A 17,221-nucleotide genomic window follows, 5' to 3' on the forward strand; every position below is an offset into this window, starting at 1 on the left:
ATTTAAAGAAGCAATTTGTAGAAGAAGAAATCTAAATATATGATAAGAATAGAAAGAGATGTTCAAATTCATTAGTAATCAGAGAAATGCAAATTAAACCAACAAAGAGGTGTCACTTTAACCCTCAGACTCGCTAAAATTAGACAGCAATACAATGCCAAGCAATGGCATTATAAAGAAACCCATTTCCTCCCACTTCTGGTATTAACTATCAGTACTAACTAAAATGAAAAATATCACTCTATTCTGGAAATAAAAATCTAAGAGGGGGCTTCCCTGGTGGCGCAGTGGTTGGGAGTCCACCTGCCGATGCGGGGGGCACGGCTTCGTGCCCCGGTCCGGGAGGATCCCACGTGCTGCGGAGCGGCTGGGCCCGTGGGCCATGGCCGCTGGGCCTGCGCGTCCGGAGCCTGTGCTCCACAACGGGAGAGGCCGCAGCGTTGAGAGGCCCGCGTACCGCAAACAAAAAAACAAAAAAAAAAAAACCTAAGAGGTAGTAAAATATAATAGATATGTATCTATATTCAGTCAGCCATCATTTGCTTAATACAGATATTTAGCCATCATTTGCTGAACTGAATATACAGCTGTGATTGTGCTAGCACTCACAAAATACATTAAGAAAATAAATGCAGTTAAATATTCACATTGGCTAGTTTTCTTAATTCAAGTGTTTGCAGGTCAAAAAATTAGCCAGAAGAAATTTATATGTTTTATTGTTAACCTGGATACAAATTTTTACTTGAAATTGTGTCAGACATATTTGTAAGGATTTTTAAATATAACACTGTGGTTTCCAAAATCATTAGCTTATTTTATTCCTGACTGAATTGAAAGCAGGTAATATATAGATACACATCATTAGGGAAGTAGAATCATGTTCTCTTTAAAATTTCACAATAATTTACAGCAATAAACACATATACAACACACATACTACTTTTGACTTCGGAACAAGCTGTTCCTTCTTCCTTCCTCCTCTGTTTACGGTTCCACAATTGGAGCAGTGGCCCACATCAAGAATGTCAGCAGTCCCTTTCATGTCTCTTTGTATGCCACCACAGTGAATAACAACTAATTTGGATTTTTCCCTTTGCCACAGTCCTGACACCAACTCCTTTTCCAACCCACCGCCACTAGTCTAGTTCAGATCTAGCCTCAATTCAGATCACAGTTAATGCCTCAGCCCTTCTTCTTTCCCCTTTTTCCTCCCTTCTTCCCTCCCCCCACTTTCTTCCTTCCTTTCCTCTGTGCTTCCTCCCTCACTACATCCGTCTATCCAACCAGTATTTTCTGAGTATCTGTTCTATTCCAGGTACGGTTTTATTGTTGGAGATTCAGCAGTGATGAAGACAGACAAGGTCCCTGCCCTTTCAGAGTTTCTTCTTGGTTCTTTCTTCACATATATTCTACATTCAGCCATAAAATAGATTTTCCTATTGAATTGCTTTGCCCCTTTCCAACCCCATTCTAAAATATCTAGTTGTTTTCCATGACCCACAGAATAAAGTCCAGACTCTGGCTGGCCGTCCAAGACCCTTGAGGATCTGGCTCTTTCCAGTTGAATTTCCTGCTACTCCACTCTGCACATTCGGTGCTTCAGCGAAATCTGATTTCTTGTTTTAAACTCTACCTATGGCAAAATGAATGAAGTACCACACGAAAAATTTACAGGTTGAATGCAGCACAAAGAAAACCTAACGCAAGGTAACACACAAAAACCAAATAGTAAATGAAGACAGGATGGGGAAATAGACTACTCCCTATTTCCCTCAACTATCTTATGACTGTCTTATTTGTGCCACAGGACAAACCCAGAGACATGGGAACAGGGCTCTCCCCTCAAGGCAAGGCATGCTGATCACTCTGGGAAAAGGTGACTGTGGGACACAGAAGGAGGGAGGCCTTGGAGCCATGGAAGAAAAGGACTTCCTCTCATCTCTGGGGCTAAGAATGAACTTAGAAAGGAAGAAGCCCTCGGTGGCGAGTCTTGAAGCAGATCCAGTAGCGACAGCCAGCTACCCTAGCCTCCCAGAAGCCGGCCAGAGTGAACGGCAACAGAAGCTCCGCTGTTCACCTGCAGTGACGAGACCACACGGCAAAGAGGAGCGCCAGTGTCCGGCAGAACCACACGAAGGAAGCAGCTGAGGGCCCTCCAGGCTCAACAGGGTGCATCTAAGTTCTAGCTCCTCTAGCGCAGCAGAAGCCCAGGCTGGAGCTGGGGCCTAAGTACAGCGCTAAGAGGAGAAGGTCAGAGGGAGTGAACCTGAGGGCTGTAGGACACGCACATAAGGCAGCACAGTAGAAAACTTGCAGACAGCTGGAGGACACCGTAAAGTGGCTAATTTCTAGTAGGCCAGGGGAGACTTATATCATAATAATTTGTGTTTAAGAAGGAAGTGCACTATTATGGTCAACCTGCATGCGACAGAGGAGGCAAGAATATAAAATGGAGAAATTCAAGAAGTGCTGCTGGGAAAACTGGACTGCTACATGTAAAAGAATGAAATTAGAACCTTCTCTAGCACCATATACAAAAATAAACTCAAAATGGATTAAAGACCTAGATGTAAGACTGGATACTATAAAACTCCTACAGGAAAACATAGGCAGAACACTCTTTGACATAAATCGCAGCAAGAGTTTTTTGGATCTATCTCCTAAAGTAATGGAAGCAAAAGCAAAAACAAACAAATGGGAACTAATTAAACTTAAAAGCTTTTGCAGAGCAAAGGAAACCATAAACAAAGTGAACCAACAACCTATGGAATGGGAGAAAATATCTTCAAACGATGCGACCGACAAGGATTGATTTCCGAAAATACAAACAGCTCATACAGCTCAACATCAAACAAACAAACAACCCAATCAGAAAATGGGCAGAAGACCTAAATAGGTATTTTTTCAAAGAAGACATACAGATGGCCAATTAGGCATATGAAAAGATGCTCAACATTGCTAATTATTAGAGAAATGCAAATCAAAAATATAATGAGGTATCACCTCACACCAGTCAGAACGGCCATCATCAAAAAGTCTACAAATAATAAATGCTGGAGAGGGTGTGGAGGAAAGGAAGCTCTCCTACACTGTTGGTGGGAATATACATTGGTACAGCCATTATGGAGAACAGTATGGAGGTTCTTTAAAACACTAAAAATAGAGTTACCATATGACTCAGCAATTCTATTCCTGAGCATATATCCGGAGGAAACTCTAATTTAAAATGATACATGTACCCCAATGTTCATTATAGCACTATTTACAAGAGACAATACATGGAAGCAACCTAAGTGTCCATGGACAGATGAATGGATAAAGATGTGGTATATATACACAATGGAATATTACTCAGAATAAAAAAGAATGAAACAATGCCATTTGCAGCAACATGGATGAACCTAGCGATGATCATACTAAGTGAAGTAAGTCAGACAGAAAAAGACAAATATCATATGATATCACTTATATGTGGAATCTAAAAAAAATGATACAAATAGACTTATTTACAAAACAGAAACGCACTCACAGATGTAGAAAGTAAAGTTATGCTTACCAAAGGGGAAGGGGGGGAAGGGATAAATTTGGTATTAACAGATACACACTACTATATATAAAATAGTTAAACAACAAAGACCTACTGTATGGTACAGGGAGCTATATTCAGTATCTTGTAATAACCTATAATGGAAAAGAATTTGAAAAAGAATACATATATATGTATAACTGAAGCACTTTGCTGTATACCTGAAACATTGTAAATCAACTATACATCAATAAAAAAATTAAAAACTTTAAAACCCAAGAATTTAAAAGGAAAAAAACATGTAATTGCTACTTCTAAACTTCCAACTGTTCTTAAAATATAAATAAACCAATTTGTCCTGAAATTTATTAAAATGATTAAAAATTAAGACTATGTGAAATAACAATAACTAAAGCTTAAAAAATATTTTAAGTATGTCAAAATTAGAATTTATTCCAAGTTTAATTTCCTGGTTTTAAAGAAGGCAAATTATCTGTAATATATTTAGAATATCCTTTTAAAAAAAGAAGGAAGTGCACTTTTATTTTGTAGTCACAGGCAGATGACATTAAGGACCTAAGAGCTATATCTTCACTTTTTTTTTGTTTTTTGGGTTTTTTTTGCAGTACGCGGGCCTCTCATTGTTGTGGCCTCTCCCGTTGCGGAGCACAGGCTCCGGACGCGCAGGCCCAGCGGCCATGGCTCACGGGGCCAGCCGCTCCGCGGCATGTGGGATCTTCCCGGACTGGGGCACAAACCCGTGTCCCCTGCATCGGCAGGCGGCCTCTCAACCACTGCGCCACCAGGGAAGCCCTATCTTCACTTTTTTTAAATGACAATTATCACTGGCATATTTGTGTGCCTACCTCTCTCCCTTACCACATAGTGAGCTCCTTTAAAGCAGAAACTACATCCACTATAAGATAAATTTTCCCACGAACTGCTTTACCTCTTGACAATTTCTACAAGCTTTTCCATTTCCCCAAAACCTTCCATAATGAGTTTTCATACAGCAGAAGTACCAAAACTATCTGCTCAGTAATTAAGCGAACTGATCTTTACCTTCTAGATGAAGTGTGGTTAGTGCTGAAAAATATTCTACATGAAAGATTACACTGTTGCATTTACAATAAGAATAAAGTTACCAAAACTGTAAGTGCATATAAAATTATGTGCTTAAAACTAAATCAACTTACTAGTAATCATTGCTCCAGTCACGGAAGCCAGAAATCCGATGCTGACTGCAATGACAGAGATTACTCTCCCCTGCCGATGCCTCTGTAGCATCACGAACATCAACACTCCTGCAGCACCATGGACAAACAGAGAGGAGAAGAGAGCCCAGAGGAAGATCCAGTACCACATCTCTGAAAGGAAAAGCAAAATGTTAATAACTCTGTTGAAAAACATCTTAGAAAATCCAGTTTAACAAATAGCACCTATGGTCTGGAAAAAGGTTAAATGAGATTAACAGATTAAAAACATGCCTCGTACAGGACTTGATACATAGTAGTACTAAATAAATTTTAACAGTTATCATCATCACTAATGCTTGATGGGGAAGTCATTCCCTCCATGACTTCAGAAGGTCAAAGCCTCTAATTTCCTCTAAATGTGCCCATCATATAGCTATAATCTATTAATTTCTCTAATAAACCCTCATGTCTGCAAATCTCTTGCAATAAATTATATAAGTTAATTAACTGCTGTTAGATATATAATTTTCTATCTTCTATACTAAGTGCCCAGACATTTTTAAAAACTACCACTTAATTCAAATAATAAGTACAATAAGTACAAAAACTATCTGTTCAATAAATAAATGAACTGATCTTTACCTTCAGAATTCAGAAATAAGTCAGTGATTTTTATCTTTTATGATTTTAAGAATTTCAGGCCATTTCCCTCTTGGCTCTCACGTTTACATACTAAAGAATCAGTCAGAATTTTTTTAATGCTTTGTCTCTTAGGTCGTATGCTAGTCCTTAGCAGGAACTCCTCAAGCTCTATCACTCTTTCTTCAATGTAGTCTCAGTTACTGTTCATTGAAGCCTGGTTTACAGACAATTGATGAGCATGCCTTTCATTCTCTCTCTTTCTGGCTGAATGGTGGTTGCCAAGGACTTGGGGGAGAGGGAAATGGGGGACTTCTTATTTTAAAATGGCTACAAACACAAGGGATCTTTGTGGCAATGGAACTGCTCTGTATTTTGACTGTGGTGGTGGATACATATACAAGTGATAAAACTGTACAGAACTAAACACACACACACACACAAATGAGTACAGATATACAAGCAACACTTGTGGAATCTGAAAAAGGTTGGTGGGTTCTATCAATGTCAATATCCTGGTTTTGATATTATACAGCAGTTTTCCAAGATGTTCCCATTGGGTAAATGGGGTAAAGGGCACGTGGGTTTTCTCTATACTATTTCTTACAACTGCATGTGAATCTACAATTATCTCAAAATTAAAAGTTTAATTTTTAAGAAGAGAGGATATATAGAAAACAGATTTTTAAAAAAATCAGTTTCAGCCTGCTAAATTCTTAAGAATTGACACTTAGAATGGACTTATAATTTGAAATCATTTCAAGGAAGAGACATCTGATATATTTTTCTGTGTTAAAGTACCATGCATGCTTCTCTATGGCATAAGAGAGAGATGCTGGTGATTAAGGAAAAACAGACAAAGCTTGCCTTTTAGAGGTCTTTCTCTTCCAGCTTTCAGAGAAGTAATGCTTTCACACTGTCACTCCCAAACAAATAGCTTCAATTTATAAAAAATAAAGACAAAAATGCTTAACTTGCCCTGAAGAATATTTATATTTTAAAAGATATAATTTTCCAGAGTGACCCTAACAAAGCAAGACTATGATACAGCAATGATACAGCAATAACAGGGTGGGGAGGGATGCTCATCAAGGCGGTTCTGAGATGAGACAGGCGCTGGAACAGGCACCTACTCTTAATAAGAGCAGCCATTTGCCTTGATCCCCAGTCCTGCTTCTCACCAGGGCTACCCCCAAAAGCACTTTTATTTGTTGTCCTTATAATACAGGCTATATGTAACACTATGTTTTGTTTTGTTTGTTTTTTTTGCAGTGTGCGGGCCTCTCACTGTTGTGGCCTCTGCTCCGGACGCGCAGGCTCAGCGGCCATAGCTCACGGGCCCAGCCACTCCGTGGTATGTGGGATCTTCCCGGACCAGGGAGTGAACCCGCGTCCCCTGTATCGGCAGGCGGACTCTCAACCACTGCGCCACCAGGGAAGCCCTATATGTAACACTATGAACAGGGATTATCTGACATTATAAGTAATGTTGTTTGCCTACTGACTATATAGTCAGTATACCTAATAATTAGGAAAATTAAGTCTAATGCCTTATAAATCCCCAAGCTATCAAAGAATTATACAACTGAAACAGAATCTCAAATGGTCCTCTAATGTCCAATCCAGGATTATCCCTCAAGCAGGCTGAGCACAATCTGCCCAAACTCAAATTTATTTTTATGTTTCTTTGTTTTTCTTAATCACACTATTTATCATGGAAAAAACCCCGAATGCTGCTGAGAATATCTACAATTAATTTAGATTTCATGTTGTTACTACTTTTTTTTTTTTTTTTTTTTTTTTGCGGTACGCGGGCCTCTCACTGCTGTGGCCTCTCCCGTTGCGGAGCACAGGCTCCGGACGCGCAGGCTCAACGGCCATGGCTCATGGGCCCAGCCGCTCCACGGCATGTGGGATCTTCCCGGACCGGGGCTCGAACCCGTGTCCCCCTGCATCAGCAGGCGGACTCTCAACCACTGTGCCACCAGGGAAGCCCATTACTACTATTTTAAATTACCTGATAGATCAGTACAACCATGTCAGTGAACAGGGCCTCTGAAGACCTGGCTCTACTCCAGATAAACAAGTCTGTCTAAGGTCCGACTCACTATTGGCAAACGCAGCACACCTGGAGAACCGCAGGAGCCTAAGAGTAGAGCGAAGACAGATGCCCCAGGGCCCTAGAGAAAGAACAGTTGCTAAGAACGGGAGAGGAGTATGACAACCTTTTCTTAACTTGTGCAGGCTTGTACAGCTAACGTGAACACCCAGAGGCCCAGTTTTCTCTTTCCACCCATATCCCACCTAATCCAAGCTTCTTGCAACTGAGCAACAATAAAAGGATGAAGCCAGAGGGAGAGTTTGCTGGTGCTAAACAAAATACAAAATGAGAAATTAAAAATACACTTACAAAACAGAAACCTTGAAGCATGCCGTCCATTCAATTACAGTAATTCACTGAAAGGAGATATTCCGTCTTCATTAAAGCCCTTTCATTATTTTTCCCTATTCAAGGCTGTCCATAATCTTCATCTTAAACTGAGTTGTTGCAGTGTGTTTGTTTACTTTTAGTGGGATAAGAGGCAGAGGAGTAGTGATTTGTTCCAGTCTCCAAACAATTCTAGAAATAGCCCTGATCCCAATCTGTATCTTTCTCAGCCCTAGTTGCCAAGTCACTAAAAATTATCTTCTGTGCTTTTGTTTGTTTGTTTTGTTTTTTCGCAGTACGCGGGCCTCTCACTGCTGTGGCCTCTCCCGTTGCGGAGCACAGGCTCCGGACATGCAGGCTCAGTGGCCATGGCTCACGGTGCTAGCCACTCCGTGGCATGTGAGATCTTCCCCGACTGGGGCATGAACCCGTGTCCCCTGCATCGGCAGGCAGACTCTCAACCACTGTGCCACCAGGGAAGCCCGCTACCTGAATTTTTAAAATAAACAGGACTGAACCAAATGATAAACACACTGGAGCTGGAATGAGGGTGAGGAATGGGGAGTGGGGCACTCAAAGCTAACGGTTCTCAGCCTTGGCTAGATGTTGGAGTTACTTGGGAGAGCCTAAAAGAAATATCACCCTCAGAAATTCTGACTTAATTGGGCTTCAGAATTTTTTAAAGTTTTGATTCTTATGCACAGCCAAGAATGAAAAACTGCGCTAAGACAAAATGATCTAATCATGGAATTATGTACAACTGAGAATATGCAATTGCAAAACCTCCAGTTTGGCTAAAGCCGAGAAACATGGAGAGAACTGGCTGCAGATTATAGAGGTGTGCTGGAGCAGCTTTTGTGGGGAAGGGAGGGTGCTTACAGACCCTAAAGATGTGGACTTTATTCTGAAGATTGAAGGTTATGAGGAGCCAATGAAAGACTTTAAATAAGGAAGTGATACAATCACATTCACCTTTTAAAAAATTAATTATCCTGGCAAGTATGGGAAAGGGGGACTAGAAAGAGATGAGAGACTATCAGAATATTTCAAGAGTCCCGAGAGAAACTCAGGCCTGGACTTAGGCACTGGCCTCAGGATTGAAAATAATTTGAAATATTTAGGATTTGCTGATGGCCTGGAAGATGGAGGTGAGGAAGATGTGATGTCTGGCCTCCCAGATTTCTGCTATGGACAGCTGAATAGACGACAATGCTGTCAGGTTTGGAAACATGGGAAAATATGTTTCATGCATCAGCAATACTATTCAAATGTTGGTGAGAAGCAAGGAGTAAAGAAGCTAAAGGCAAGACTATGTCAAGTGGGGCTTCCCTGTGGCGCAGTGGTTGAGGGTCCGCCTGCCAATGCAGGGGACACAGGTTCGTGCCCCGGTCTGGGAAGATCCCACGTGCCGCAGAGCGGCTGGGCCCGTGAGCCAGGGCAGCTGAGCCTGCGCGTCCGGAGGCTGTGCTCCGCAACGGGAGAGGCCAGAACAGTGAGAGGCCCGCGTACTGCAAAGAAAAGAAAAGAAAAAAAGAATATGTCAAGTAGAAAAATGTGAAGATTACCTATACATGTATATTATGGGCCATGTTTTAAAAAGCAGTAAATCTCAAGTTTGTTGTGTCGGCAATCTTCCTAAATTCATGATCTGCCAAATTTTAAATCTATGATTACTAAAACAATTCTGTTATTAGATATAAATTTGAATTAAATTTAGGATATAGAAAGCTATAAAGAATGTCACTCTCATCCTAACAGTGAGAAAAAGATAAACTACAAAATCATAGCTCTTCTTTAGCCCATCAGTCAGGTGACACTACAAGATAACAAAGTAACCTGAATTTCAAAGAGGGACAAGACCCTCCAAGGAGACAGCTGACATACTCACTATGTTTCCTGTGGCAAAGCACAGGAACAGGAAGTGGGTACCATACAAGTGGGTAAAAAGAAATCTGCTAAAATTGTAACCGACAGTTAAAAGTCCCAGCGTGCAATTAATCGGTCAGCTTGGAGTAAGTGACACAAGGCAAGTGCACAGTCACCTGCAAGCCCTTTTCCACAGGTCTCTACCGAGCACTCCCTAGAAAGACGGAGACTGGAGAGAGCCACCCCAGTGGTGTACGTCGGCCTATAGGAGGTGATCAGTGGCTGCTAAGGGAAACAGACAACCTGGCGTGCTTCCTGGATACCTTTTTCCTATTCAAAACAAGCCTTAGCCATTGCTGGAAGGCAGGAAATCCTGTCACCCTCGGGGGACAAGCAAAGACCCACTGCAGCTCCAGCTTGGGGAAGAATAGAAGGAAAAATCCTTTACCCCTGGGGGAGGGGCAGAAAACCATCCAGGACCCAGGATCCTATTCTAAGCAGAGTCGGTTACTGCTGAGGGAAGGATAGAAGACTTCTGCCCAAGACCAGTCACAGATACTGGGGAGAGTGTGGCTACCACGGTTCAGAAAGGCAGGACCGTGGACAGCCCCACCCAGATACCCCACCACACAGAGCTTGCCTGAGACTAACACTGGACAGGACAAGAGAGAAAGTTCCCCTGCCCCAAGTAAGGAGCAACACAAGGCTGTGGCTGGGGGAAGGCAAAGGTGTGGAGAGACACTTCTTCCATGGTGCAGGCTTGCAGAGATGGCTAAAAGCTGACAATACGGCACTAACACTGATACCAACCCTGCAGCACCCAGCCCCCACCCTGCGTACAAGGCAACAGCAGCACCTTCTGGGGAATTTGAAGCCTAGGGTGTGCTGAAGGTAACCGTAACGAGAAAGCTCAAACTCAGCTCACTCCTGACTAAATTAAATCAACCTTCACCCTACTGGTCTAGCAGAAGAAGCCCATTTCCAGGCATAAATATTGATATTACATACCTCAGTCACTACTGTTATACATATAAAGTCCTTAATTCAATAAAAAAAATATTGAATTAAGACACCCTCAGAAACAGGAAAACCAATTCATTGTCAAGAAATAAAGTGATCAGACTTAGAGATCATCCAGATTTTAAAACAACCAGACAGGGACTTTAACTATAATTAACATGTTAAATACTCTCATGGAAAAGGTAGACAACTCACAAGAACAGATGGGGAATTTCAGCAGAGAGATGGAGAGTCCAAGAAAAAGTCAAATGAAACTGCTTAAAAGAAAAAAAACAAGAAAATGCAAAAACAAAAAACCCATAATATCAGAGATGAAGACTTCCTTTAATGGGCTCACCAGCAGACTTGACATAGTTAAGCAAAGAATCAGTGAACTTATCATAGCAGCACTATTTACAAGAGCCAAGACATGGAAGCAACCTAAGGGTCCATCCACAGATGAGTGGATAAAGAAGGTGTGGTACATAGATACAATGGAATATTACTCAGCCATAAAAAAGAATGAAATAATACCATTTGCAGCAACATGGTGGACCCAGAGAGCATCATACGAAGCGAGATTAAGTCAGACAGAGAAAAACAAATAGCAAATGACAGCGGTCCCCAACCTTTTTTGGCACCAGGGACTGGTTTTGTGGCAGACAATTTTTCCACGGACCGGGGCGGGGGTGGATGGGTCAGGCAGTAATGCGAGGGATGGGGAGCCACAGGGAGTGGAGGGGGAGCGGCAGATGACGCTTCACTCACTCACCTGCCACTCACCTCCTGCTGTGCGGCCTATTCCTAACAGGCCGCAGACCGGTACCAGTCCACGGCCTGGGGGTTGGGGACCCCTGGCATATAATATTGCTTATATGTGGAATTTAAAAAATGATACAAGCGGGCTCATTTACAAAACAGAAATAGACTCACATAGAAAACAAACTTATGGTTACCAAAGGGGAAAGGGGGGGAGGTATAAATTAGGGGTTTGGGATTAAAATATACACACTACTATACATAAAATTGATAACCAACAAGGACCTACTGTATAGCACAGGGAACTATACTCAATATCTTGTAATGACTTATAATGGAAAAGAATCTAAAAAAGAATCTACTTATCTATCTATCTATCTATCTATCTATGTATCTATCTATCTATATAACTGAATCACTTTGCTATGCACCTGAAATTAACACAACATTGTAAATCAACTACATTTCAATAAAAAATTAAAAAAAAATAATCGGTGGGCTTCCCTGGTGGCGCAGTGGTTGAGAGTCCGCCTGCTTATGCAGGGGACACGGGTTCGTGCCCGGGTCCAGGAAGATCCCACATGCCGTGGAGCAGCTAGGCCTGTGCGCCATGGCCAATGAGACTGTGCGTCCGGAGCCTGTGCTCCGCAGCGGGAGAGGTCACAACAGTGAGAGGCCCGTGTTCCACAAAAATAAAAAGATAATAATCAGTGAATGTAAAAGTAGACAAACAGAAATTATTCAAATTGAAATATAAGAGAAAAAGAGTGGGGGAAAAACAAAGAAGTGGTAGGAGGGAAAAGAGGAACCATCCAAAAGCTATGGAACAATTTCAAATGGTTTAACATACATGTAATTGGAGTCCCAGATGGAGAAGAAAGAGATAATGGAGAAGAAAAATATTTAATGAAACAGTGGCCGAAAATTTCTAAAACTAATAAAAGATATCAAACCACAAATCTAAGACTCCCAGAGAATCCTAAGCAAGAAAAAGACCTCCCAAAAGAACTAAAAAATAAAAAAACAAAAATAAAGCACACACACATACCTAGATTCACCACAGTGAAATGACTAAAAAAACAAAGATAAAGGGGAAGTATTGAAGAAGAAATAAGGAGAAAAGAGAGAACAAAAGACATTACACACACAGAGGGACAAAGATAAAAAGTACAGCAAACTTCTCATCAGAAGCAACCAAACCAGATGACAAATTACAGTAACACTTTAAAAAACTAAAATGCAAAGTCAGAACCTATATTCAGGAGAAACATTTTTCAAAACTGGAGGTGAAATGAAGATTTTTTTCCAGGAAAAAAAAAAAAACTGGAAAAATTAACTGCCAGTAGACCTGTGCTACACGGCATATTAAAGGAAGCTCTTCAAACAGGAGTGTAAGACTAGATGGAAACTTAATGCTCCACAAAGAAGTGAGCAACAAAGAAAATTAAAATGAAGGTAAACATAAAAGATATGTTTTCTGGGCTTCCCTGGTGGCACAGCAGTTAAGAATCTGCCTGCCAGTGCAGGGGACATGGGTTCAAGCCCTGGCCCGGGAAGATCCCACATGCTGTGAAGCAACTAAGCCCATATGCCACAACTACTGAGCCTGAGCTCTAGAGCCCGTGAGCCACAACTACTGAGCCCATGTACCACAATTACTGAAGCCCATGCGCCTAGAGCCTGTGCTCTGCAACAAGAGAAGCCACCACAACTAGAGAAAGCCTGCGCACAGCAGCAAAGACCTAACGCAGCCAAAAATAAATAAATAAATTTTTAAAATATGTTTTCTTATTTTTAATCATTCTAATATTTTAACCAGATTTAAAAATAAGTTGTTGCGTTTTTTCACTTGAAGCCTCATTTAACATAGAAGTTAAAGCTATTGTAGATATTTTATAGCTGCCTGCTTCCACTTCTTAAAAGAGAGCAAAAACATTAGCTTTTAAATTTAATTGTGACACCTTCAAGAGCTGCTTGAATATACTGCCTCTCTCAAAGCTTACGGCAATACTTATTACCCACTTAAACCAAATTACCCTTTCACCAGCTAATTATATGATTTTAAACTGTAAATTACAGTACTCATCATTGAATAGAAAAAAAATTCTTAGAAAAATAAATTTTTAATTTAAAACAATTATTCTATCATTTGCTGTAAAAAAAAATCAGGTTAAGGCTATTTAAAATAGTTCAAAATTTGCTTTACATTTAAGCCACAGCACTACCTTCCTAAAAGATGCCATTCAATTTGTTCTTTCCCATAATCGATTAGTTAGTCAGTTATAAAAGTATACGGATTGGGCTTCCCTGGTGGCGCAGTGGTTGCAAGTCCACCTGCCGATGCAGGGGACACGGGTTCGTGCCCCGGTCCAGGAGGACCCCACGTGCCGCGGAGCGGCTGGGCCCGTGAGCCATGGCCGCTGAGCCTGCGCATCCGGAGCCTGTGCTCCGCAACGGGAGAGGCCACAACAGTGAGAGGCCCGCGTAACGCAAAAAAAAAAAAAAAAGGATAAGGATTGAATGGCAAAATCCGAATCTATTATGAAGTTATAACACAGCAATGTACAATAGTTTCAACTTTTATTACTTATATGCCCTTAAGCATCTTAAATTATACATGTCCTACCAATAAAATGTCAGTAACAACATATTTGTTTGAATCAGTCACTGACCTAAAAAATAATCTTTTCAGTGACTGATAAAACGTTACAATCTCATGATACAGTATTTCCAAAGGATCTTTACACTGAACACTCAAAAATGAACTTTTCACATCAATCAACATAACTTATAATGAAACTCCCAATGTAACAAATTCTTAAAATTAAATCTAAATAAGAGACCAAATGAATGACAGATCAGAAAATAAAAGCACGACTAGGAAAACAAGCGATGCACAAGCACGGTCAGAACAGTCACACCTTTGATATGATGACAGTAATCCTCAGGAAGCAGTTATGCCACACTGGGGTTAAAAACAAAAACACAGATAATTTCAGAACTGGAAGGGATCACCAGATATTGAATCCAGAGTTTCCTAAACCAAGTCTTAAGAAGGCCTAATTCTAAGAACTATTAAATGGTATTCAGAGAACAAAGATTTTCTAGGTATTAAACCTCACTCTAAAAATTAGCATATTAAAGGTCTGTAGCCCCACTTAAAAAAGAAAGCTTCTTAATTTTAAAGACTAAAAAAACAAATTTATATGCAAACGGGTAAATGTTTTTCTTAACTCACAGTAAAATCTCTCAACTTTTTTCTTAACTCATTAAAATTTTTAGATCATCTTTCCTTTAACATCAATGTGAAAACTGTTGTCATTGGATTGTCTTATAGATGAGGAAACCAAGGTCTGGTTAAATATGTGGCTTTTCCCAGGGCATGGAAGCAACCTAAGTGTCCATCGACAGATGAATGTATAAAGAAGATGTGGCACATATATAAAATGGAATATTACTCAGCCATAAAAAGAAATAAAATTGAGTTATTTGTAGTGAGGTGGATGGACCTATGGAATCTAAGAAAAAAATGGTCATGAAGAACGTAGGGGCAGGACAGGAATAAAGACGCAGACGTAGAGAATGGACTTGAGGACATGGGGAGTGGGAAGGGGAAGCTGGGACGAAGTAAGAGAGTGGCATGGACCTATAAACACAACCAAATGTAAAACAGATAGATAGTGGGAAGCAGCCGCATAGCACAGGAAGATCAGCTAGGTGCTGTGTGACCACCTAGAGGGGTGGGATAGGGAGGGTGGGAGGGAGACACAAGAGGGAGGAGATATGGGGATATATGTATATGTATAGCTGAATTACTTTGTTATAAAGCAGAAACTAACACACCAATGTAAAGCAATTATACTCCAATAAAGATATTTAAAAAAATATGTGGCTTTTCTAAAGTACGAGAGCCAATTAATAGCATTCAAGGATAAAACTGTTTACTGACTCATGAATTCAAGGATCCTATTGCTTCTTTAGACTCTTTATTTGCATACAAAAATCTAGCAGAACCCAATTTATCCTAGTGGGGGAAGTTCCAATAACTGCACATTATGTAAGTATTTACATAAACATTGTTAATGTTTAGTTCTCCCATATACTTCAGATTAAATATAACTAAACGGTTTAGAATTTTTAAAGTCCTACCATTTAATAAGAATTTTTCTCTATAGCTAATAGCTCATATAAATAAACATTTTTAAAAGATAAATTCTAATATTATCCTCTAATGTTAAAAGACAGTCACCTAAAAAAACTGGGTTATAGCATCCTCTTGGAAATGAGTCATTTATCTTGAATTTTTTTTTTTTTTTTTTTTTTTTTGCGGTACGCGGGCCTCTCACTGTTGTGGCCTCTCCCGTTGCGGAACACAGGCTCCAGACGCGCAGGTCCAGTGGCCATGGTTCACGGGCCCAGCCGCTCCGTGGCACGTGGGATCTTCCCGGACCAGGGCACGAACCCGTGTCCCCTGCATCGGCAGGCGGACTCGCAACCACTGCGCCACCAGGGAAGCCCTATCTTGAAATTTTAATAAGTCTTTAGCTATACTAGACACTCCACATTAACTTGCATTATATATCACAACACAGTTTCAAATTGATCACAAAAAAGCTTCATTTTTTAAAAATCCAGTGTTCCCAATCCTTGAGTTCTCAGTAATAAAATCGCCTTAAGAGCTAGTTTAAAATGTACCTTCCTAGGCCCTGGTCTCAAGGATTCTAATTCCATAGCTGTGGACTGGGTCTATGGACTGTACCCTCAACCAGCCCCAGGTAATTCTGATATGTAGCAAGATTTAGTAACCATATTGGATTAAATTAATTCATGGTAGGGACTGGAGAGAGGGAGAATTTTATAATGAAAACATATTAGCGGGACTTCCCTGGTGGTACAGTGGTTAAGAATCCTCCTGCCTATGCAGGGGACACGGGTTCAATCCCTGGTCTAGGAAGATCCCACATGCCACAGAGCAACTAAGCCCATATGCCACAACTACTGAGCCCACGTGCCACAACTAATGAAGCCCGTGTGCCTAGAGCCCGTGCACCGCAACGAAGAGTAGCCCCCGCTCGCCGCAACTAGAGAAACCCTGTGTGCAGCAATGAAGACCCAATGCAGCCCCAAAATTAATTAATTAATTAATTAATAATTAATTAATAAAACATATTGGCTACACATAGTTATCCAAAAGCAATATAATACTTTAAAATTTAATCAAGTCCTGGTGGTATTCCTGAACCATCCTCAAAACAGATCACCTCTCCTCTCTCTCCATCATCCGTTTTAAACAGGTTCTTTCTCTACTCTCTACCTCTTTTGTCGTCTTCAAAGTCCTATTACCTGGTTCCCCCTGAACTCAGCAAGCCGCCGAACTACGACTTAACCTGAAGGTTAGTTCGCCTCTCTACACCATGAGCCCCTTATGGAGAATGACTGACATTTTCATTTTTGTTTATCAGTGTTTGCCACAGAGACTGGCAAATGCTCATGATCAAGAAATATCCAACAAGCCTGATCCTTGAAAATGCTAGACGCTGCTTCTTAGTATAATTCTTCTATATACATTTAATAAAATACATTGTATGGCCACTTCAATTATAGTAAGTAAAATGCATGCAAAATGCTTTGTACGGTACCTGATATATAGTAGGTGTTCAATAAATATAGCCATTATTAGAATTATTCATCTGATTCTAAGGTAAGTCCAATGCACTGAATTCTCTGGGCTCTCCTCTTACATCTGACCGTTCTTAATTCCAGTTTCCTTCCCTGGTTCCAATTCCTCCTCCCCATCTCTGCCTCATC

The 17,221-nt window shown here is 40.7% G+C and overlaps 1 protein-coding gene across 3 annotated transcripts in view; it reads right to left on the reverse strand.

Annotated features, from left to right (window-relative positions):
- The window catches only part of TMEM170B (transmembrane protein 170B), a 43,616-nt gene that overhangs the window by 13,746 nt on the left and 12,649 nt on the right, over nt 1-17,221 (reverse strand). For 2 of the 3 annotated variants that reach the window (XR_004352305.1, XM_032649836.1), the window contains exons 2-3: nt 4,723-4,893; nt 3,642-3,681 (exon numbers count right to left, since the gene is read on the reverse strand). Coding sequence is in view for 2 of the 3 variants with exons in the window: in XM_032649836.1 (XP_032505727.1) it covers nt 3,642-3,681; nt 4,723-4,893 (211 nt within the window). In the remaining variant the exon portion in view is untranslated. The remainder of the gene's footprint in view (nt 1-3,641; nt 3,682-4,722; nt 4,894-17,221) is intronic. The other variant, XM_032649837.1, reaches the window with a different exon arrangement.

The sequence above is a fragment of the Phocoena sinus genome, chromosome 11, assembly GCF_008692025.1.
Source record: "Phocoena sinus isolate mPhoSin1 chromosome 11, mPhoSin1.pri, whole genome shotgun sequence".
Taxonomy (NCBI): Eukaryota; Metazoa; Chordata; class Mammalia; order Artiodactyla; family Phocoenidae; genus Phocoena; species Phocoena sinus.